Source organism: Chaetomium fimeti, assembly GCF_033439085.1.
Source record: "Chaetomium fimeti strain CBS 168.71 chromosome Unknown B0H64scaffold_7, whole genome shotgun sequence".
In the NCBI taxonomy this organism is placed as follows: Eukaryota; Fungi; Ascomycota; class Sordariomycetes; order Sordariales; family Chaetomiaceae; genus Chaetomium; species Chaetomium fimeti.
In genome coordinates this window covers 351,013-372,876 of record NW_026944335.1, presented here as the reverse complement: position 1 = coordinate 372,876, position 21,864 = coordinate 351,013, and the positions used below count along the sequence as shown (strand labels likewise).

At 56.9% G+C, this 21,864-nt stretch overlaps 9 protein-coding genes and 1 non-coding gene across 10 annotated transcripts; 3 read left to right on the top strand and 7 right to left on the bottom strand.

Annotated features, from left to right (window-relative positions):
- Positions 1–152: 152 nt before the first annotated feature.
- Positions 153–1,922, bottom strand: B0H64DRAFT_222871 (uncharacterized protein). The gene is made up of 3 exons (XM_062799593.1): positions 1,547–1,922; positions 1,439–1,481; positions 153–1,348 (listed from the first exon to the last, which is right to left on the bottom strand). The coding sequence occupies exons 1-3, from the start codon at positions 1,788–1,790 to the stop codon at positions 379–381; spliced, it is 1,257 nt and encodes a 418-aa protein (XP_062655679.1). The 5' UTR covers positions 1,791–1,922; the 3' UTR covers positions 153–378.
- A 384-nt stretch (positions 1,923–2,306) lies between these two features.
- B0H64DRAFT_222858 (uncharacterized protein) lies at positions 2,307–4,556 on the bottom strand. The gene is made up of 3 exons (XM_062799590.1): positions 3,552–4,556; positions 3,301–3,481; positions 2,307–3,238 (listed from the first exon to the last, which is right to left on the bottom strand). The coding sequence occupies exons 1-3, from the start codon at positions 4,392–4,394 to the stop codon at positions 2,322–2,324; spliced, it is 1,941 nt and encodes a 646-aa protein (XP_062655678.1). The 5' UTR covers positions 4,395–4,556; the 3' UTR covers positions 2,307–2,321.
- A 1,734-nt stretch (positions 4,557–6,290) lies between these two features.
- Positions 6,291–7,861, top strand: B0H64DRAFT_222864 (uncharacterized protein). Its single transcript, XM_062799591.1, has 4 exons — positions 6,291–6,616; positions 6,673–6,986; positions 7,064–7,485; positions 7,581–7,861. The coding sequence occupies exons 1-4, from the start codon at positions 6,467–6,469 to the stop codon at positions 7,826–7,828; spliced, it is 1,134 nt and encodes a 377-aa protein (XP_062655677.1). The 5' UTR covers positions 6,291–6,466; the 3' UTR covers positions 7,829–7,861.
- B0H64DRAFT_364861 (uncharacterized protein) lies at positions 7,503–9,448 on the bottom strand. The gene is made up of 3 exons (XM_062801855.1): positions 8,980–9,448; positions 8,881–8,926; positions 7,503–8,827 (listed from the first exon to the last, which is right to left on the bottom strand). Exons 1-3 carry the CDS (start codon positions 9,176–9,178, stop codon positions 7,894–7,896), a joined length of 1,179 nt encoding a protein of 392 aa, XP_062655676.1. The 5' UTR covers positions 9,179–9,448; the 3' UTR covers positions 7,503–7,893.
- A 318-nt stretch (positions 9,449–9,766) lies between these two features.
- On the top strand, positions 9,767–10,296 carry B0H64DRAFT_405823 (uncharacterized protein). Its single transcript, XM_062804470.1, has 3 exons — positions 9,767–9,932; positions 10,006–10,092; positions 10,154–10,296. The coding sequence occupies exons 1-3, from the start codon at positions 9,851–9,853 to the stop codon at positions 10,237–10,239; spliced, it is 255 nt and encodes an 84-aa protein (XP_062655675.1). The 5' UTR covers positions 9,767–9,850; the 3' UTR covers positions 10,240–10,296.
- Positions 10,297–10,556: 260 nt separating this feature from the next.
- Positions 10,557–13,301, bottom strand: B0H64DRAFT_329234 (uncharacterized protein; the record flags this gene model as incomplete). The annotated part of the gene is made up of 2 exons (XM_062800867.1): positions 10,557–12,345; positions 12,445–13,301. 2 exons carry the CDS (start codon positions 13,299–13,301, stop codon positions 10,557–10,559), a joined length of 2,646 nt encoding a protein of 881 aa, XP_062655674.1.
- A 1,050-nt stretch (positions 13,302–14,351) lies between these two features.
- B0H64DRAFT_t137 lies at positions 14,352–14,423 on the bottom strand. The gene has a single exon. It is a non-coding gene; the product is annotated as a tRNA-Cys (tRNA).
- A 1,128-nt stretch (positions 14,424–15,551) lies between these two features.
- Positions 15,552–16,221, bottom strand: B0H64DRAFT_477348 (uncharacterized protein; the record flags this gene model as incomplete). The annotated part of the gene is made up of 3 exons (XM_062808198.1): positions 16,136–16,221; positions 15,944–16,068; positions 15,552–15,774 (listed from the first exon to the last, which is right to left on the bottom strand). Exons 1-3 carry the CDS (start codon positions 16,205–16,207, stop codon positions 15,552–15,554), a joined length of 420 nt encoding a protein of 139 aa, XP_062655673.1. The 5' UTR covers positions 16,208–16,221.
- Positions 16,222–18,208: 1,987 nt separating this feature from the next.
- B0H64DRAFT_477347 (CYTH-like domain-containing protein) lies at positions 18,209–19,411 on the bottom strand (the record flags this gene model as incomplete). The annotated part of the gene is made up of 1 exon (XM_062808197.1): positions 18,209–19,411. The coding sequence occupies exon 1, from the start codon at positions 19,091–19,093 to the stop codon at positions 18,209–18,211; it is 885 nt and encodes a 294-aa protein (XP_062655672.1). The 5' UTR covers positions 19,094–19,411.
- Positions 19,412–19,692: 281 nt separating this feature from the next.
- Positions 19,693–21,698, top strand: B0H64DRAFT_364857 (uncharacterized protein; the record flags this gene model as incomplete). The annotated part of the gene is made up of 3 exons (XM_062801854.1): positions 19,693–20,108; positions 20,163–20,275; positions 20,342–21,698. 3 exons carry the CDS (start codon positions 19,693–19,695, stop codon positions 21,472–21,474), a joined length of 1,662 nt encoding a protein of 553 aa, XP_062655671.1. The 3' UTR covers positions 21,475–21,698.
- Positions 21,699–21,864: the final 166 nt, after the last annotated feature.

Genomic DNA, 21,864 nt, shown 5'->3' with positions numbered 1-21,864 from the left:
GAAAAAGGCCCAGAGACACTCACAGTTTAACGCGCGGTGAGCCAATTCTTGTTGGGAGCGTCATCCGTACTTCGAACTGTCTAACGTCCAGACCTCTGCACCATCGGCACGCTGGCTGAAATGTCCAGACCCCTGCAACACGAAGACCGACCTCAATTAGCGATCGAAGCGCTAACTAAGTTCGGGCCAAATCCCAAGCATTCGGAAGGCTGCAGCGGTGTTTGACGTGCCAGATGTAACCTTGAGAGGACGTGTCCTCGGTCGACATCACGGATTACTGAATGAAACAGACGCCCGAATCTTACTTTAACATCTCATCTCACATTTTACAACCGACATACATTCGCAGATCCTAACCCCAACCCCCTCGCCCGTCCCTCACGCAGGCAACTCCAACACACCGCCCTGACCCGTCCTAGATCCCTCTGGCGCCGGAACCCACCGCCCCTGCTCCTCGTTCTGCGCCATATAATAGGCTTGCTGACTATCCCCCTCGCTCTGTGCTGCATGATAAGCTTGTTGACCATGCCCCTCACCCTGCACCATATTCTGATAAACCTGCTGCCCATGATGCTCACCCAGCCCACCCGGTGCAGCCGCCCCACCACCCTGACCCTCCCACCCTCCACTCCCAACCGTCCCCGGCGGGCTCCCCGGCGGCGACACATCCCCCAGCAACTCCGGCCTAACCACCCACGGCCCACCAGCCCCCCCACCACCCGGCAGCTCCGAGAACGCCGGCCGCGGCGGCACCTCCGGCGTGGGCATCTCCGCCGCGGGGAGCTTGTCAACGCCAGGAGTCTGCGGCAACAGTAACACGGGGCCCGGGCCCAGGCCCGGACCCACCCCCGTCTCTGCGCCCGAGAGCGTGGTATCGACCTGGCCCGTGTTGTTGTTGTTGTTCTTGCCGCCATTGCCGCGGCGCCGCCGCCGTCGGAAGACCAGCCATAGCGCGGAGAGGGCGCCGAGGAGGAGGATGGCGCCGACGGCGGCGCCGGTGCCGATGCCTGCTTTTGCGCCCGTGCTGAGGCCGCTGCTGGTGTTGTTGTTTGGTTGGTCGGTTGAGGGGGAGGTTGGGAGGGGGAGGGTGATGCCTGAGGGTAAGGTCGTGGAGGGTGGGGGGTTGGGGTTGGGGTCGGAGTCGGTGGTGGTGGGTGATGGGGTGGCGGTCGGGAGGTGCCCGGATGACCACTCGATCGTGCCTCCTGATGTGGCGGGCAGAACGCCGACGCCGGGGATGATGGATGCGGCTGAGAAGGCGACGGTCATTGATTCGGAGTCGGAGGGGCAGTCGCACTCGTCGCCTGTCTTGACGAAGGCTGGCCTGCCTGCCTCTTCGCATGCCATCCTGGATTGATTAGTCGCTATGTTAGCTTTGGTCGGGTGGTGTGGGTGATTTGGGAAGTCAATGGAAGCTATTATAGTAGGTGATACGCACCATCGGTTGAATTTGCAGTAGACTAAGCCAGCCCACGGGTATTCTGGAGGTTGTGGTCTCTCGTCAGTCATGCAACACCATAACTGGGCATCGTCGTCATCGTCATACCGGAGTACGACTTCTTGTCCGGACAGCTCGCATCTTTGTAATCGGGGTCGGTGCATCCGGTCAGGTAGGTTGTGCCGTATCTGTCGTTGTAGCAGGCGTTTTCCTCGAGGCAGTGATCACCCGCCTGGCAGCAATGAATATGGCCCAGGGCTGCGTTGCCGCAGGGAATAAATTTGTAATGAGAGAAAAATCCCAGAGCGTAGAAGCAGGTCCCATTGCTGACCGACGGGTCGGGGTCGACCATCTTGACGGTGAATAATATCAACACTAGGATTGAGAGTGAGGATGGGGGTGGGTAATCATAAGTGCCATGGAACCTAGGAAAAGAGGAACGGAGGCACCCGAATAAGTTGGGTAGAAAGGGTGCGAATGTGAGCATGCAGAAATTGCTAGTGAACTAAGTGAGCTTTCCGGATCGAAACGCAGGAAAGAGCGAAGGGCCGCGTTTTGGCTTTTCCCACTTTGTGTTTGCTCCCGTCGGTGAAACCACCCCCGCGCATCTTCACTCGCACACGTTGTCCCCTTGATCGTGTACTTCTTGGATTTCCAAATTTCGTTACGCCAATTTACGAGTTTACGAGAATAGAGCGGGTTGTAGCTTCCAAGTTGACTTGTCGCTCGACTCGATGCATCACACACGTAGGTACTTTGTCAACTTATGCCATGCAAGGCTTTTCATGGACTCGCACAGTTTCATCGAACTATTTCAATTAACTCCCCGAGTACCTATGGTACCCAGGAGTGAGTGGTACTAAACAAGGATGTACGCGGCTACCTACACCTTCCTGCAAAGCCGCCCATTCTGCGTGGGGATCCACGGCAGCTGGTCCGTCACGTACCAATCCTCGGAGCCGACCGCGGTCGGGGCGTAGAACAGGCCGGTCGGGTCGTACTTTTTCTTGAGCTCGAGCAGGCGGGCGTAGTGCGCGCCGTAGAAGGCCTGCTGGAAGTCGGGCTCGTTGATGTCGCCCTCGGACATGTACGAGCCGGCGCCGGGCGACACCTCGCGCCAGCGCGCCATCCAGTCGGTGGTCAGCGTCTCGCTGACCTGCTGGATCTCCTCATCGGTCGCGCCGGGAGCCCAGGACGCCCCGAGGATGAAGAAGCCCGTCGTCTTGCGCCACGCCGGGTTGATGCTGTTGTCTTGGTTGATGCTGGGGTTCGGCGCCGACCGGATGTTGTAGCCGACCAGCGTGCCGCCGCCCTCGACTGCGTGCCGCACCGCCGCGAGCGTATCGGCGAGCTTCGCCGACTCAAAGTTCTCCTTGGGGAAGAGCCGCGAGGCCGCGTGGCTATCGTAGCTGCCGACCGACTCGGCACCCGTGAAGGTGCCGTTGTAGGCCTGGTACATGGTGGGATACTCAGTAATGACGGGCGTGATGGCAATGCCTAGGCCAGCCAGTTCGTCGAGGAAGGGGGTCACGAGCGAGGTGAACTGCGGCTTCGTCATGTTGGCTCCCCACATGGGCATCATGTTGAAGACGAACTCGCCGGGGCCTGAGCTGACGACGAGGAAGTAGCCGAACGCGCCGGCTGAGGTGAAGGCGTCGAAGTAGCTCATGTAAACCCCGAGGGCCTCAAAGAACTTGTCGGCCGGGAGGTCCGGCCCCGTGGTGTACGAGTACGTCATGGTTGTAGTGGGCACCTTGGGATAGGCCCGGATAGTCACCGAAGTCACTACACCGTACGTGCCTGTACTCAGTTTGTTAAGAGGATTCTTCTGACGCACAGGGGGCTAGGTATTGGAAACTTACTGCCACCACCGCCACGGAGAGCCCAGTACAGGTCCGGGTTTTCATCCTCGTTGGCTGTGACGAACCGGCCATCGGGAAGCACAACGTTCAGTTCCAGAATTTGATCAGCAGCCATGCCAACGAGAGCCGCCATGGGCGAGTGGCCGCCTCCGGCAGTGTACCCGCCAGCGAGGCCCACAGTCTAAGAAGATGTGTTAGCAATCTGCACTAGGCACCTGCGACGGTCTCACCAGGGGCAAGCCATAACCTACCCGGCACATGCCGCCAACGACGGTGACATCGTTCTCCTCGGCGGCAGCGTACGCCTCTTCTACCACCACACCGCTGCCCATCCGGAACGCGGGCCCGCTGTATCCCCTGCAGTTGTAGTCGGCCAGAAACTCAATGTCCTTGAGCTCGTGCGTCCAGACGGAGAGCGCACCGGCACCGACCGACTTGGCGGCGAAATCGTGGCCCGTGTTCTTCACCACCAAGCGGAGGTTGGCGTTGCGGGCAAAGTTGAGGGCGAGCTGGATATGCTTGACCTCGGTCGCCGCGACCGAGTAGGCCGCGTAGCCGCCCAGGGTGCAGTTGCTGTTCGGGTCGTCCGTCGGCAGACACGTCCGCCCCTGGTAGAGGGGCCACATGATTGACGCAGGGTCGTTGACGTGCGTGTAGGGGCTGCTCCAGTTCTCCGTGATGTCCGCGCAGGCCGCCGCGTCGTATTGAGGCCAGTCGCTGTAGCACGACGCGGCGAGAGGTACTATCTCGGTGAGGGCGCCGCCGAGGGCCGTGTTGAATTTGTCCCAGGTTTGCTGGGAAGGCCATGAGGCATCGCCGGGCATGGCTTTGCACTCCTCATCCTTGGAGTTGAAGGCGTCACCAAAGCCAAATAGGGGGTCGTTGTTGGCGACGGCCGCGTCCGTTAGTTGGGCATTCTCCCACGCAAAACGCGTCGGGCACTTTTCTGCTGCAATGGCCGCAGCGCTGGTGTGATCGACAAACACGGCCAAAAGGGCTGCGATCGCCGTAGACCTGAGGGCAGAGGCCATTGTGGCGGCTTTAAAAAGTGTATTTGGTGAGCAACTTGGGAAGCGTGACGAGAGGCTGTCCATGAAACACTCGGAAAACGGCAACTTTATATAGACCTCCTCACTCCCAATTTAGATTTGAACGTGCCGTGAGAGGGGAAGACGAGCCATCCGGTTTCCGAAAAATCCCAGCTCGTGCCGGGAATCCTGGGTCATGGCATGGTGTTGAAGAACCAACCATGCCGAAAATGCAACCTGCCACATGTGAACCTTGTCTGTCCTTGCCGTTTGTGAGCCATGAGCCGTTCTCTTCCCGGCATTCCCCCCTGTAAGCACCGTGCCACCGTGACCACCCAACTCGACCACCTGGGGGGCCGAATGCAAGGAACGATTCCGAGCCAATAGACACCCCCTGAATCCATGCAAACCGCATGGCAACCGCAGCAAGCTCCCACGCTAGGGTTGAAGCCACTGTAGCGTCTCACCAGGTAATGTCCGAAGGCTCTCGCATCACAACAGGCCATGCACCTGGTAGAGTAACCAGATTGCTATCTGGGGGTCTCGTCTGCGAGAGAAAGAGAGAGAATACAACTCCTGCTTCAGCCAAAAGCAAGTTCGCCCCAAAGTCCGACGGTTAAGTACACAGTAGCGTAGCAGAGCAGCTGCAGCGTCAGCCCCGCGCGCCCAGACGGCCGGGCATCCAGGGATGGTGACTAGCGGCGCGGGGGTGACGAACCCGGGGACCTGGGGTGACAACACGAGGACCCGAACGGCTACCAGGGGAAAGGCGGGGGAAGGCGTCCTGTCATCTCCTCGGTCAGCATTCCAGTTTAATAATCTCGGGGGCTTACCGAGACCGAAGTCATCAACTAACCTAATGTGATGAGACGAAGGATGGAGTTGAAGTTGGGAATTTTATTGAGAGCGAGGGATTTGAAATCAATGAATCCTCGGAGACTCAAACTCTCTTATGTAGGTCCCGTCTTAGTCCCACAAAGGCCTAGTAGTTAGTTAGTCCGACATCTTAGCTGGGGCCAACTTGCTTGCCCGTCCTGGGTCTAATCTCTGCGCATTCGGCCAAGTGAATGGATGAATTGGCCAGTGGTTTCAAGACCGCGGGAGCAGAGCGGAGGCAAGTTGGCGATGTCGAGTTAAAGGAGGGGTTAAACATGGAAAACGGACTGTCGAGCTTATTACTTACAGGTTGAAAACAGTCATCTGTAACCCAAAGGTTTTCGTACTTGAAAGCGCATAGAAAGGTTAGAGAAGTCCTAGTGGTGGTGCTTGAGCAGAAAATCAGCTGCAATATAGTTCTCGGGGAGTGTCAAGTGGACGATCGCCTCACTCGAAGGGTCGTGCATGACGGAATGAATATCACCAAGTAGAACCCGACACCGGAGCCATTGAACTTCGACGATGTAATACAATTCATAATCCATATGACAAGAACCATGTCCATGAGCGGCGCTATCGGAGGACTCGGACTCAATCAACGACAAAAGTCCCGAACCCCCCATCGTTTGGTTCAGAGATAGCTTATCTCCGTCCCCCTATATAGGCTCAACCAGACTTGGATACCGGCTAGTCCTCTCCAGAGGATGGCGTGCTCGCATTCCCCACGAGACACCGCATGGGGGTCCAAGCACATGTTACCCGAGTGTGTGGACACACACGTATAAGAACAGTAGAAGAACCTCCCAACACGCGATGACGCGATCCACTCCGCGTCTAACATCACCTCCAACCCGCAACGGAGGTCGCCGACGTACCAGAAAACCCACAACTTCTCAACGCTGACGTCCATGTCTCCGTCCTAAACCCGTGAAACTGCCTGCCGCCGTCGTGGGTTATGGAGTAGTCGCGTGGTTATCAGATCGGACCCCTCCGGCCGGAACCAGCGTTGCTGCCCAGATCGGCAACGGTGCGGGAGGACCTCACTTTACACCATCCGCGATTGGGACGGAACGAGCTCGCGCAATTCTATCCATGTTGCTTGCCATTCTCAAACCTCCGACCCCGCAGGCCGGGTAGTCGTGGGGTGACGTCGCCGAGAGGTTATAAAGGATGGGATTGCCGGGTTTCTGGACGGGTTTTGAGAGACACTCGCATGAGAGCCTGGATTCAGACACCTTGCCAGAGCAACACCATCACCAAACATGGCCCCTTCCGCAGTTGAAGTCGAAACCACTACGGTCCCAAATCTGGCCACTTTGAAGCTCCAAGCCGCCGGCCCGTATAAGGAGCTGGCCGCGACAAAGTATGACGCAGATGGCGAAGCAGGATTGAAGGGCCATGAGGCAGCCAAGGTTGGCAGCACCTCCGCAACTCGCCTCGTCTACCCAACCGCCGCTAACCTGCCTAGTACCCCCATTACCTCCCAACCTGGGACCGCACGCAAAAGTACCCACCACTCGAGCCCTTCGAGCACAAGGAACACGGCAAAGACGCCGACCCGTCGTACCCGAACCTGCTACCAGACGGAGCCGTGACGGTGACGAACCTCACGCCGACCATCGGCACCGAGGTCCGGGGCATCCAGCTGTCGACGCTCACGGCGGCCGGCAAGGACGAGCTGGCGCGATTCGTGGCCGAGCGCAAGGTGGTCGCTTTCCGCGACCAGGACTTTGCCGACCTCCCCATCGACGAGGCCCTCAATTACGGGTCATACTTTGGCCGGTAGGTGTCCACGTTTCGTTCTAATACCCGGAAACCCCACCACCGGAGATGTCAAACAGAGACTAACCCCAACCCAGCCACCACATCCACCCGACCTCGGGCGCACCAGCAGGCTACCCGGAGATCCACCTGGTGCACCGGGGCGCGGGGGACCGGAGCGCGGAGGCCTTCTTCGCGAAGCGAACATCATCGGTAGCGTGGCACTCGGACGTGTCGTACGAGCGGCAGCCACCCGGGACGACGTTCCTGTACGTGCTGGACCGGCCGGCGACGGGCGGCGACACGCTCTTCGCCGACGCCGCCGAGGCCTACCGCCGCCTCAGCCCCCTCTTCCGCCAGCGCCTGCACGGCCTGCGCGCCACCCACTCCGCCGCCGAGCAGGCCGCCTCCAGCCTCGCCCGTGGTGGCGTCCAGCGCCGCGAGCCCGTCATCAATGAGCACCCCCTCGTCCGCACACACCCTGTCACGGGTGAGAAGGCAATCTACGTTAACCCGCAGTGTATGCTTCCCCTCTCCGTCCTCTTCGAAGCACCCACCCTTGTTTTCAAGAACCCCCCACTCCCCCTCTCCATGGCATGAAACTAACAAGCCCAGTCACGCGCGACATCGTGGGCCTGAAGAAGGAGGAGTCGGACGCGATCCTCAAGTTCCTGTACGACCACCTCGCGTACGGGGCCGACTTCCATGCGCGGGTCAAGTGGGAGCCGCGCACGGTGGTGGTGTGGGATAATCGCGTCACGCAGCACTCGGCGCTGGTGGACTGGAGCGACGGGCAGCGCCGCCACCTGGCGCGCATCACGCCGCAGGCCGAGAGGCCGTTCGAGACGCCGTTTGAGGGTTGATTGGTCGGGGTTGGTTTGATTTGGGATGGGTTTCTTATGTGTGCCATGTACAGTTGTGTCTGTTGTTACATGAAGGGAATCGAGTTGATTGCTGCTGCGTTGGTTTCCGAGGATCTAGTGTTGCTGTCCTGAGTTTTCGTCTCGCGACGCCGTCGTTGTTCTGCCCTCCTGGCTCGCAACCTCGCAAAAAAGTCGTCGTCCTCGCCGTCATCCTTGGGGGCGGCAACCGGCTCCCTTGTAGACGTTTCCTGGGCCAGGGTCTGTAGCCGTGCGGTACCGGTTCTTAGAAATGGATTGCTCACGTCGATAACCTCAGGCTTTGCCCTTGTCTGTGGTTCTGAGGCTGGTGCACGTTGGGTCGGGGGTTTTCCGGCTCTCTCCTGGTGCGGCAAACCGCTAGCATGTTTCCGAGGCCAGGAGGGTAGGCCGTCGAGGTCATCGTCTTCGTCGGAGCCCGATGTAGTTTCCTGCTCAAGCTTTACGGATGGCACCCTGGTTGTCCGATTGGACATATCCATGCTGCTGCTCCGCACTGTTGTCCGCGGTCCTTGCCCACTCGGACGGCGTCGAGACGGACTGGCATCTACCACACCGCGGTAGCTCGAGCCCGGCCGCGAGCCGGCTAGCGAGGTCAGTGGAACGGTTGGCTTCCTCGGACTGTCCATCAACCCCTGCAGCGACGTGGCCGGCCGCCGGGACGACTCTTCCTCGCCCGACCCATGTCGGCCAGCCCGCTTGCCCAATGTCTTAGCGATGCCCTTACGCTGCTTGGAGGCTATGTCAAGAGCGGCATGGCGACGTTTCACGAGGTCGGTCATCTCGCCAGTAACGGGTCGCGATATGCTTTGGATGGTATCGGCGTTCTGCGACTTGGCTAGCCCCTTGAGCCGCTGGTACTCGGCGGCGTGCAGGTGGCGTGTGAAATCCCCTGCCACAGCAAGGAACTCATCCTCTACCATGCGATACTGATCATCATGAGCAATCCCTTCGATCATGAGCCTGCGCGCAGTTAGCTGCTGTCACGGCTGGATCGAATCGGGGCTGAGCCATACTCCTCCTTGAGCGGCTCCGGCGGGGGAGAGGTGGATGGTGATCGACCTGAGAAGATTAGCCTTTCTTACCGCCAAGAGACGTAGATGCAGGATGTATACCAGAAGTAAGCCCTAAACTGCGCCTCGCCTTCCTGGACGTATCCGGTGTCCCCTGTGTCTTGCGCGTTGGCGTGGGGCGGTGAGACGGAGCAGGACTGCGGTTGGCAGATGGTGCAGGGCTCGCTGTGGCTTTGGGACGCGATGACGACGTTTGCTTTGCCGCGCCGATGCCGACCTTCCAAGGCAGTTGTCGGGGCATTTTGAGCCCAGACCTCTCAATTGCAGCGTGGTATCGGTGTTGAATTCGAACTTGGTCAGTTTCTTCAATGAGTGTTCACATCGCAATTGATTTGAAGCAGTGATCAGCGATGAGTAGCGGCCGCTGCCTGGAGGACCCCAAATAAACAGCGCGTGGGAAATCGATGGAATTGTTCGAATTCTTCGAAAGCCGTAGTGGATGGCGTTTGCTGGTTTATCGACTTTGTCGACCTCGCTCTTGTCTGATGAAGTTCGCTGAATGTGGTGTTTTGGTAAGAGTTACCAAATGAGAGTAAATTGAGACGATGAATTCGAGGTTCGTGGGTTGATAATTACCGTAACTAGGTATGTAATTGTTACAGCCTGTGTAAGTGAGTGCCACTGTGCCAACCAACCCTTGATACATAAATACATATTTTTCTTGCTACGATGAGCAAACCCGAACCACGAACATGGACCGTAATTAATTCGAATTTTGATACTTGTGACTATTACGGCTCGCCAAGTCAGGACAGCAGTATCGACCTGGTGTATCCGAATTCCGATGATTTTGGTTAGTTGCCCTAACCAAACGGCTCGACCTGCAGACTCCTAGTCACCAAAGAAATACCACACAGAACCGAACGGGTTTTCGCTCCATAAAAACGCCCACTTCACACATCAACTTTGCCGAATGTACTACGAGCAACGCTATCTCGACCGCCAGGATGAAGGGGGGCATGTCGACCCGCCATACATCCTTACAATCTCAAAAGGTACCTACCTACCTTAGTTACCTGCCTACCTAGACTTCTTTAATTCCGGATGCCGAAACTAACACCGCTACAGGGACCCAAATACCCAGCCATTTCATCCTATCGAAACGCCACTCTGACTGCTTTTGCCTCGAGCCTTCACACGGCATGACACTAGATGGTGAGAACGGTCCAATCCATACTATTCGATGGTAAGCTAACCGCCTCCCAAACCTGAACAGTTCGTTGGACGAGTTCTACAATAAACACGCGGTGGAAGAGGATGCATGGGACTTCCTCAACAAGTATCCGGATTGGTACAACATGACTTTTGAGGACGGTGAGGATGAGGCGCCACAGTGATGCGAGAATGTTAGCAGGGGCCTGTGCAATGGCCTACTGCTCGTACTGAGTATGGAACATAGCCGTAACTTTTAAAGCTTGGAATTAAGTAAATACGAGTAAATAAGTAATGGCTCAAATCCCCATGCTCTAACTCCATAGCAACCATTACCCAGGTGCCAGGCACGCCTCCCATGCTCCTCCATGCAAGAAAGAATTAAAATAAAAGAACCAAAAAGAATGAAACGCCCAACCAGCCTGCCCAACCAGCCCACCCCAACCCAGCCCCCATCACCCACTCACTCACTCCCCCCGCCCATGCCCCCTCCAATGCTGTTCCCAATCGCGATTAAAGCTAAACGCACTCATGCGACTCCTGGCCTTGCCCGGCCCAAACGTCGCCACCCTCGTCCGCTCCAGCACCTCGCGCGGCGCAAACCCGTAATACACCTTCCCGCCCACCACCGTCGGACTGCCCGCCTCCGGGTGCTGGCCCGCGCCCATCCCCATCCACATCCCCGGGCCCGCACCCCCCATCGCCACCGCCATCGCCGCGGGCGTGCCATTCGGCCCCGGCTCCGCCACGACCCCATAACCAAGCTTGATATCCAGAATCTCGCGCGGCACCTCGCCCCACTTACTCGCCTTCCACGGCAGGGCCTCGAGGCAGGGTGCGCGGGTGGCGGCGACGACGCTGGAGACGTGTGCGTCGCGGACGTGGAAGTTATTCTGGCGGAGGGCGGCGGAGCCCAACACGACGGCGAAGAGCGCGGCGCCGATGGCGACGGCGTAGGCGATCCACAGGTCGCGGCGGTTGAAGACGTAGGCGTTGGCGACGCGGGTGCGCGTGCAGGGGTAGGCCAGCGCCGGGTCGGCGTCGTTGGGGTTGCCGACCGGGTCCGTCACGCCGCTGCGCTGGTGCGGCTTGGCCGCCCAGGACACGATGACGAATTGCGGGTTGGAGAGGAGGGATAAGGTCATGTTCTCGTAGAAGTCGCGGACGTCGGTCATGAGGTTGGGCTGCGGGAGGTAGGTTTCCGTGTCGATTAGGCGGGTTTTGGCGGCTTCCGACTCGACGAGGGCGAAGGGCGCGTATTTGACCGTGCCGCCGAGGTAGCTGCGCATGCGCTTGCCGATGGAGTGGTAGGCGGCGGTCTCGCGGTAGGTTTCGAGGTCGCTCGGGAGGATGTAATTGGATTCCGGGATCGCCGTGGTGTTGTCGTTGGTGCCATCGTCGGCGGTTTCGCCAGGGACGAATTCGGTATCCACGATGGGGTGGAGGTAGTCTCGCTCGATTACCGTTGTGGTTTGCTGCGAGTAGGTGTGGTTAAACTGGACCGTGTAGTTGACGAGGTAGTGCTCGCAGCGAAAGACGGCCGCCTCGAAGGCCGTGTCCCAGCCCGGAACTGTCCTGTTCTCAGGGGGGTTGCCCGAGCCCGTGTGGATCGAATAGCCAATCCACAGCAGGGGCTCTGTCCTGAAGGCGCCAAAGTGCTCTGGATAGGGGGGGTCCATCTCGGGAATGCCCCCAGCGGGTTCCTTGACCACGTCGACCTGATTGCTGAAGTATTCGCCCTCGTTGACCTCGGCCATGTAGCCATAGTCTCCGTTGGGTGCCAACTCACCGGCGTTGAACGGCACGCCCTGCCGCTTGAGGTCGTCCTCGTCAAGCTTCCGGCCCCTCGCCAACTCGTCGCACTTATACCCGGGGCCCTTGAACGAGATGGTGTAACTGCAGTTCCAGCCGCCACCGCACGTCTCAAAGGCGACGCCATCCCTGGGGATGACGGCGCCCGTGAGTGCGCTCTGGGCCACGACAAGCTCGACTTGGCCGCTGCTCTCGGTCCAGTAGTCAAAGTAAGTCTCGTTGAAGGGCGTATCGACCAATTCTACCGAGTTCGCCACGGTGCAGTTCCACAGCGAAAGAGAGACGCCCCGGACACCGTTGAGTCGGTCGACTTTCCTCCAGTTCTTTTCTCTCTCGGCGTCGAAATTGAGGGTGCGGACGCCAAAGCACTGCTCCTCCTTGGCCTCAGTGACGGGGGCCACTGTCAGAGTGGCCGGCGTCAAAATGACGGTCAAAGGGAAGAGCCTGTGGGGGTCAGCAAAAGTTGGCAAGTGACGGGGCAGGGGTAGGACTGAAATCAAGTGCATCAAGGTGGCGAGATGTGCGGGAAACATGGTCGCTTACCAGGCCAGGATAGCTAAGCACACGGCCACGCGAGCCTTCTTGACAAACTCCCAATTCAGCAAAGCCTGTGGCTCACTCACGGCTGAGAACAGGCTGTCGATGGATCTGAGCTGCAACGAGTTGTTGATAACTGTCACCCAAGCATGTTGCTGGTAGGCAAAGACGACAGCAGCCACGAGCGACGCCTTGGCGGCATATGACAGGAGACTACCAAAGCGCATCATGCGGATCTGGTCGTCGGCGGGCTTCCCGTCCAGACTGTCATAGAACGCATGATGGCCAACGGCGAAAGCGAACCCGGCAAAAAACAAGGCGTACATGGTCCATCCGCCTCTGATCATCTTCCCCCCGTTCGAATCGGCCAACCGGGCGAGGCGGGAGTTCCCGGGGTCATCGGGTGGTGGCGGGCCGCCATAGGGATGTGATTGTGGGTAGTAGTAGTGTGGAGGAGATCCATTTGGGCTGCCGATCGGGTATTCGTGCGGCGTGATCTTGAACTTGGACGAGTCGGTGACCGGCGGGGGCGTCGTTGGGGGACTGTCCGAATTCTGCTGGAGGGAATCCCTCGAGATGGAGTGATACCCCGGATATTGAGCAGCATGGCTGGGAGACCCAATCCCAAGGCCCACACTGGACGGGGTAGCTGGGCCAGCCGCCGTCTCTTCGGGTGCACGAAGCGGCGGTGGGCTCACTGGTGCAAACGATACCCCCGGACGCGGTGGCGGCGGGGATGGCGAGTCGAGGTCTGGTGTTGGCGCCATTGGGTTCCACCCTCCATTTGCTACCTGGTCGGTCTGGTGTTGAAAGTAGGGCTCATAATGTTCTGGCCGAGCCCGAGCTGATGAGTGTTGTTCCATCGTGGCGGCGAGAAAAGTGGGAGGTGCATGAGCTGTTGGGCGGGTGGCTTGGAGCAAAAGGAAAGTTTGTCAGATCCTGGAGATCGACGAGGGATAGGATGGAAGTACAGTTAAAGCACTGGCAGCTATGCTAAGAGGAGGGGAGTCTGCACGTCATGGGGTCGAGCTCGCTAATAGGTAGTGGCGGCCCTGGCTGCGACCCGGGTGTTGGTGCCAGGTTACACGGGTTGAGCAACATTAACTCGCTTGATTGTTGGGTAATGTTGGGGTTGGGAAACGAGACTAGATAGCACCTGTTTATTTTTTTTCCCACCAAGCCGTTGTGTGGGAGCTTCGGACGTGGGAGCACATCCCGACCGCACATCACCACTTGGCACTAGCACAGCTGCACCACCAGTGCCACCACCAAATGTCCGCCACTGCTGGGTTTGTGACAAGTCGCACGCGAGCCCGATGGGGGCCGAGTATATTTTGAAATAGAAACATGCTGCGGGGCTGATCCGAAATGCATGGTTTTGATTCCTCGAAATTGGAATGTTGGCAACGGTGCCGAGCACTTCAATGACTTGGCGGAGGACGCGGAGGAGCAAGGCTGGGTAGGGTGGTGGCTGAGCGGGATTTGGTGGAGCGTTGGATGCAGCTGGGGGCCGATCATGCAAGCTTGCAGTCGTTGGAACCAACAGCTCATCAGAGCTGCAGCGGTGAGTGGTCGTTTTCGAGCCGCAGCTCGCCAGCATCGACTGCACCTTCCCATGCCCGCCCCCGCCCCCCGAGCTTAGTCGGCAGGCGCGGGCTGGAATCCGCGTTCTGGACAGTGTGTTTACTCTGCGTAACATAAATCTGCGGGAACGAGGCCCTGTGCCTTGGGTCGGATGGAACGGGCCACGCCGTCGCCGGATTTGAGTTGCACGAAACGGAAAAGCGCAGAAATGAGACGAAAAAGAAGACCCGCCTCGCAACTAAGTCCGAGCATGCATTTGACAGCTGGCGACAAGAAGCGGAAGTATGATTGGTTCAAGTTACGACTATCAAAAGTTTATCAAAAGTGAGAGGACGAAACGCGATTTGAACGCGTGACCTACCGGACTGCAGCCGGTTGCTCTACCCCTGAGCTATTCGTCCTGGTCAGAGCCGATCGTAGACGTTGCGGGCAAAATGTGGGTCTATGATGGCCAAAGCTCGTTGCCAGCTGCAGGGAGGGAGACACGTGGGCGGGACGGACAGATTACAAAGAATGGTTGCGTTAGCATCAACAAACATTTGTAAACTTAACATAGGTAGGCCATTTCCGGAAACGGAACGGACTAAGAATATTAGAGAGGAGGGCCACAGGTTGACCGGAGATTATTTTGTCTTTCTAGGGAATAGGAGGTTTTCAGAGCACAAATTCACAACTTCCAGAAACGGACCGAGGTAGGTACCTCACCTATGGAAGTTTCATATTAATATCAAGACATGGCATTCCAGGACGCCAAGTGTAGACTTTGTTTGGGTTGATTGATGCCCGTTGTGCTGCGGGTTTCTAGAGAGGTACATTTCCCGCCGAGCTTGAAAGACCGACACTAGAGCAGTCGAGCTGGTCCTTTATTACCAAACATTAGTATTCACATGACAAAGAAGATTAAATGAGCTGTCATGTGAGAAATAAGATGGCCTTAAATGGGACTTTGACTCCTTGAGCAGGTGATACGAGATTAGAAGATAAGGAAGAGTAACGGACTTGAAGTATCAATGCAGAGATATTCAAATATTGAAGGTACCTAGGTAGGTACCTAGGTTGCGTTGTAAGAGCAGAGGATCACAGGAACTCCTTTCCTAATTATGTAGTAACATCCCTCGCGGACATTCCTTCTTCGTCCATGATTGAAATGCGCCCAGGAGTGAATCTTTCATTATCTACATCCAATATTAGGTGGTTCATCATCCGCCCGCTGGTGGCTAGCGTGACAAGGCAGATAATGCCCATGGACACCTCTACCAACACAGTTCCTCGCCGCCACCGCAACCACCCTTCTCATCCTCCCGTTTGGCCTGGTTATACAGCCTACCCGCTTCGCGAACGAGCCTTCATCCCACTACACGCCCTCTAGCGCACTCTCCACGCCGACCTCCAAGATCGGTTTCGACAGCTACTTCCCCGCCCAATCTAGAAACCGCATGTACTCATCCAAGATGAGATAGCTCTTGGCCATGAGTCGGTTGGGCTCCGGAGCCTGGCACTCCTGGACTCTGTGTCTCTTGCGAAACTCCTTAAACGCCCACGTTCGAGATGGCGAACTCGTGCCCGTTGCGCAGCGTCGCCGCCGAGTCGTTCCACCCCCGCACGATCAGTACCTGGAAGCACTCAGCTCCCAGCGGAACGGTGGCAGCGCCGCGCTTTGCGCGTTCATATCCTCGGCCGCGTTGAGCATGTTGACGGATCGTGTTGAGCTTAAACGGCACGCCGCCGGTACTGCCGGCAACAGTCGGCGATCTGGTACATTTTCCGGGCTTTAGTCACTGCTATCATCGCTGATGGCGCTGTTGGTTTGCTCGTCGAAGGAGTCGCACCTGACGGCGAGGATGTTGGAGTGAGCGCCGTGTTGGTGGAGGAAACCCCTCCCTGATCAGGCTAAGTACCGCTGCTAATGATTGAGACCGACTCTAGGCCCAGCTCGACCTTGGAGTAGTTTACCATGGCGCCCAGCACCTCGGGGTGGAGGAAGGGCTCGCCGCTCGCGAAGTTGATCTTGCGCATGCCGGAGCCGGCGAGCAGGCGGAGGGCGGGCTTTGGCCGTGTGGAAGCAGAAGTCGCAGGCTTCGTTGCAGCGGCGCGTGAAGTCGTATTACTTGACGGAGCCGGGGACGTTGGTTTTGGATCGCTGGATAAAGGGAATTCGGAAGAGAAGCTGGTAATCTCGCGGCATGTTTTCGTAGACGTAAAGTGGAAGGTAATAGCACAAAAGCAAGGTAATGAAGAACTCGCTAGTGCTCTCTAGTAATAGGTAGTAATAGCACACGGTTAAGTAAAGGAGGAAAAGAATAATGTCGTCAAATATGGAGGGTATCATTTTGATTGATGTCTAGCAGAAGCTGATATGTTGGTAGGTGTCGATACGATAGGTAGAGCTTTTTGAGGGGTAGTAGGGACTCGGAAGACCTGAAGAGGCGGCTCGGTGCTGGGAAGGCTGCCCCTTAAAACCATTTCTCAATAGGGGGTTGCAGGTGCATGGTGTGGGCTCTAATGTCATGGTGACGCAACAATGTGGCATTGTTCCGGTGCTTTCTTTGTAGTTTACCCTGAGAGCCAGCCCCTTAACCCCTTGCTTGATCGACGGGTGGACCACTGCTGGCCGTGCTTGACCTTGCTAGTATTAAACCAACCCACCAGACAACATCAAACGCGCTGGCCTGGCAATCCAGAGCTGAAGCCGCACGATAAACCTGCTTGATAATATCTGGAGTCATACACGCGGGTCCAAATGATGATAAGGTCCCCATGTTATCTAGACTTCCCTACCTAGGTACCTAGCTTGATCCTTCACCTTCTTCAGCTCGGGATTGTACTCGGTGCATTGGACCACACCCAGCATGGGCGAGTACGATTGTGGCGATCATCCTTTCATCTTCGTCATTGGTAAGTGAAGCCCATGCCGTTCTTTCAAGTTATTTCTAGCTAGCAACCCCCCGTTACAGGCGCCCCCGGAGCAGACAAAGGGACTTTGTCAAAGCGGCTCGCGAGTGACAATGACTTTGCCCACATCTCAATCGGCGACCTGCTCCGCGGCCGTAGTAACGACAGCTCGTTGCCGGGCTTATGAAGGATAATGAATTGTTACCCTAGGTTTGGCTAAAGATTCTTCTATTCGAGCAAGCTCGAGTACAAATCGTCCCGCGACTGTAACCATGACTCCCAATCACATTATCTGAGACACTCTTCCGACTTCCAGCCGTGAGAAGGCGCCGAGAAGAGCCCTTAGACATCAAACGAACCCCATTTCACCACCATCAAGACGGCAGGTATATTCCCGCATTACTTGCAAGTGCATTGGCAGTTCTTCTTCTTGCAAGTATCGCAGGAACCGCACAACACGATTTCGGTAATGACGTTCTGTTGGAACCGTCAGCATAGTACGCGGTGTCGCGCTTCGTTTACATGGGTAGGAGGCAATTGAAGCCGGGAATAGGCAGTTTCTTACATTCGCATCCTTGGTAATGGTGCAGGTGTTGACCAGGTCGGCTGGGGTGGTGATGGTGTAGGCCATTGTGTTTCGTATTTGGTATTTGTTGATGACTATAGGGAGTTAGGAGAGGACGGGCAGTCTAGTTGAGAAAAGTGGTTTCTTAGCTTGAGAGGGCCGGGGACTATTAATACGAGCGACGGGAGGAGATGGATGAAACTATCAACATCTCTTTAGCAGAGCCTCATCGTAGACAAACACCACCATGTTGTGGAGAGCCCCAATGAAGAAATTGCCGGTCAGCTTTCAGAATTCTGACACGTGTTTCATCATGATATACTCATCCCTTAAGGACCAATAGATAGGGTTAGAATTGCACTTCAGCCTCATCTCAAGGACACAGGGTAGCAACTGTCAGCACACTTTGTGCCACTGTCATACCGAGAGTCCGAATGAAGAAACTGCTAGTTAGCTTTCAGCATTTTGAGGCGGCTCTTGTGATATTGCAATCGTTCCTTGAGACCAACAAACGCAGTCAAAATTGCACTTCAGCCTCAGGAGTGGGCGATCATTGAACGAAGGAACAGGGAAAGGGCCGAATGAAAATGACCGAGCTCTAGAATGGGTGGTCTCACATCCCAGCCAATGTGTATATCTCTACAGGGAAGAGAATGGGGAATCATGATTATACCCTATCAGGCTGTGGATAGCATCACAACCACCAGACCCGAGATCCCTCAGCCCCCATCACCCCTCCCTCCTCTTCAACATCTCGAAATAAGCCGTCAACTTCCCCACCGGCTCCCCACTCTCCCACGCCCACGCATACCTCTCCATGAACCCCTCCACCCTCCGATCCATCGCCTCCATCATCACCCTCTTCTCCTCCTCCCCCACAGCACCACCCACCTCAACCTGCAGCTCCACCTCACCGACCTCATGCCCAAAGTCCATCACATCCCTCACCACCCGAAACTCCCCGTCCACCAACCACGCCTCCCGCTTCGTAACCAAATCCGCCATAACCACCAACCCAAAACACTCCCCCCTTCCCACCCCCACTCCATCCCCTTCTTGTTTACTACCCCCCACCCCATCCCCCTTCATACTACCCACCACCACATAGTCCTCATCCCCCTTACCACCACCCAACACTTGGCCTCCCAAAAGCTCCCTCACACAACCCCCCACCGCCTCCCTCCCCCTAAGCTCCTCAAACCGACTATTCACACGATCGCCGCCCCTGCGCAGCTTGGCCTCCCAGAGGCCGTCGCGGCGGCGGACCCAGGCGCCGGCGGCGCAGAGGGCGTGGTGGGGCGCGTCGTAGTAGGTGTCGTGGATGGTGCGCGTGGGGAGGGGGAGGACGGAGTGGAAGGGTTGGTGATGGGGCCCGTGGAAGGGTTGGGGCTGCTGGTTTGAGGGGTGGTTTGAGGGGGTTGTGGTGAAGGTGGTGGTGGTGAGGTTGGTGAGGTTGGTGAGGGTGGGGACGGTAAGGCGGCGGAATTTACGCTCGACTTCGAGGATTGTTGGGGGCGTGGTTGGGTTTGTGGTAGTGGGTGTTGACTTGGGGCTTGGAGAGGTCTTGGGGAGGGCGGTGAAGAGGGCGCGGGTTGCGCGGAGGGCTGTAGCCATGGTGGGGTTGTGGTTGGCGAGGTGTGGTGTTAAGAGGTTGATGGGTTATTTGGTGGTTGGTGTTGGTGATGATGAGTTGGGATGGCTGTAATTCGTACCGCCAGGTGGGTGAAGTGATGATCGACGAATTGCCAGTTTATTCGCGGTAGTTCGGGTTGAATTAAGACGGGCAGGAAGGTGTTGGAAGTCCTGGTATTACCGTAATAATAGGCAATGTTCCTCTCTATTCAGGTCATTGATTCAGTTTCAATATCAGGTAAGTCTCGGCAGATTAATGTTGAGGAGGATTGCTCTTGATGGCTCAGGAATAATTGTTCTCGAAAAAAGAAAAGAAAATCAGAAAAGCAAACCCGCCTCGAGTCGCACGGTGCCCTGCAAGGAGGCCTACAGCTTGCCACACCAAACGCCTTATCACCTGATATTGGAAGACCCCCACAACAGTGAGAAAGGGACCTTACGGAACTTCATTAACTTGACTCCTATGCTCGCCCTCGTTCGAGTCCTTTTTCCATTTACAGAGAATATTGCAAACCGCACATACACACTCTTCCCACACCCGGAGGCTGAATCCTCTTTTTTATCTACACTCGAGGACCATGATGCTGCCAGCCACTTCTACCGGCGACGGTGATGGTCAGGGCCAGGGGACTACCGTCCTCTCCAAGGCCAACTCTTCACATCCGTCGAGCGATGCCATTACCCCTACACTCTGCGCTGTCACTCCCCCGGTCATAGAGGACCCCAACGGCGGCTCGAATCTCGAGAAAAATGCTAACGACACCGATGACGCCGAGGACACCGACCCAGACACCGACCCAGCCACCGACACTGACACGGGCGGTGAATCTGACGGCGATGATGATGGCCCCGACGGTGTCGATTACCATATCGACGTGCCGTCGGATGGAGGACGCCCAGGAGGTTGGCGCACAGGGGTTTACACGACCTTGAAGATGGTTGTGGCGGAGGCCAAAGGCGCAGCCTCCAAGTCCGTCGTTCGGTATATCAAGAAATAGTCAGGACCCCTTCCTGGCATTGATTGCCTAACCACGAACTGGCCCGATTGCAGTCTCAAAGGCACCAAGCTCATCTTCGTAGTCGGCCAGACCGGGACCGGAAAGTCAAGCCTGCTCAGGGAGCTTACTGGTCAGGACATCACCATTGGCGAGACTCATAAATCTGGTTTGTGAACGCCCCAGGCCTGGAAGATGGGAGATGGAGAGCAAGACTGACATTTCCTGCCCCTAGGGACGAAAGAGTACGGAGTCTGTCCGGCCATCATCCATGGGGAGCAATACCTGTTTGTTGACACCGCCGGGTTTGGGGCCAGTGATATCAAGGACATGGACAACTTTTACGACGTTATGAGCTGCCTAGACGCCCTTGCCCCCTTTGTCATCATTGCTGGCATTCTTTTTGTCTACGGTGGCACTCAGGACCGGATGCATGCCCACGACCTGACGACGACGCAGTGGGTCAAGTGCTTCTGCGGTCCCGAGTTCTACAAGTACATCACCATTGTGACGACCAAATGGGATACGCTGCGAGAGGAGGCCTTCACAGAAGCCTGGCGGAGATTTACCGGCGTCATCGGTGACCCGGTCGTTGCGGATATTCTCAACCGGGCCTCCGCCGCCACGCAACGCTACCACGGGGGTTCTGTTTACCACCATGGTGTCGTGATGGACGACGCTAACCCGGGTGTGCCACTGCGATGCCTTCCCAAAGAAACCTGCGCTGGCGGGCGGGCATCATACGCGAGAGATATGATTAGGGATCGCTACAGCGGAAAGCCAAAGGTTGAGCTCCAAGTCCTCCGAGAGATGGCGGTTGGGGTTCGTTGGCACGAGACCGAGGCCGCAAAAGTGCTCCAGAACAGTCACCTGACCATCAAGCTGAACGTCCGTGATGACCTTCTCCGTGTCACTGTCATCCTGGACAAGAAGCCGGTCGATGAACTCAACACGGAGCCCGAGGCTCGGAGGACCGCCAGCACCGTGCGACCTGCCCCTGCATTAGTCGACGTCCCTCTGTCGAGTGAGTTTGAAAACCCTCTGACGGAGAAGCCAGTCAAACGCAACGCGAAGCCCAAGGTTCGGAGAATAACCGCCAGCGCCTTGCAGCCTGCCCCTGAACCGGTCATCCCTCTGTTGAGTATATCGGAAGGCCCCTGGACGAGGAAGCCGCAGCGCTCGTGGTATGATCGGCTCTGGGACTGGCTCGAAAAGGCGAAAGAGCTAGCTTCCTTCTTCCACTCCCACCAGAAACAACGAGGAAGGGCTGGTGGGAATGGAGGTTTTCAACCAAGGCCCACCACTTGGGCTAGTCTAGTGGGCACACTGATGCATTGGTGGTTAGGGCCGAAAGCCAAACGTAGATGAAGGAGATGCCTAGGGTGGCACGACGAGTCTTTTCGTTGGGGGTCAGAGCCCGAACATCACCTCTCCCCCCTTGTCTTTCTCATCTTTCTCATCTATTTACACTCCGTTCATTTTTCTAAATGCGATTTGTGATCTTTTCATAACAACATCAGGTCGTTTCCCTGGTCTGCATCATGTCAATATCTTGACTTATGGTACCTACCAATGAGTCAATCTTTGCTATACTTTTTGATCTCACATGAAGGGTCGTGGATGTGACGTGCCCCGTGAAATATCCCACCCTACCACATTAGCCAAACCTTCAGCAGGCGCCTGATCGCTATATGCGGGCGGCAGTGAGTTGGAGATGTGACAAAACCTTTCCGCCCAGTTGTCTAGCCTCCGTGGCTC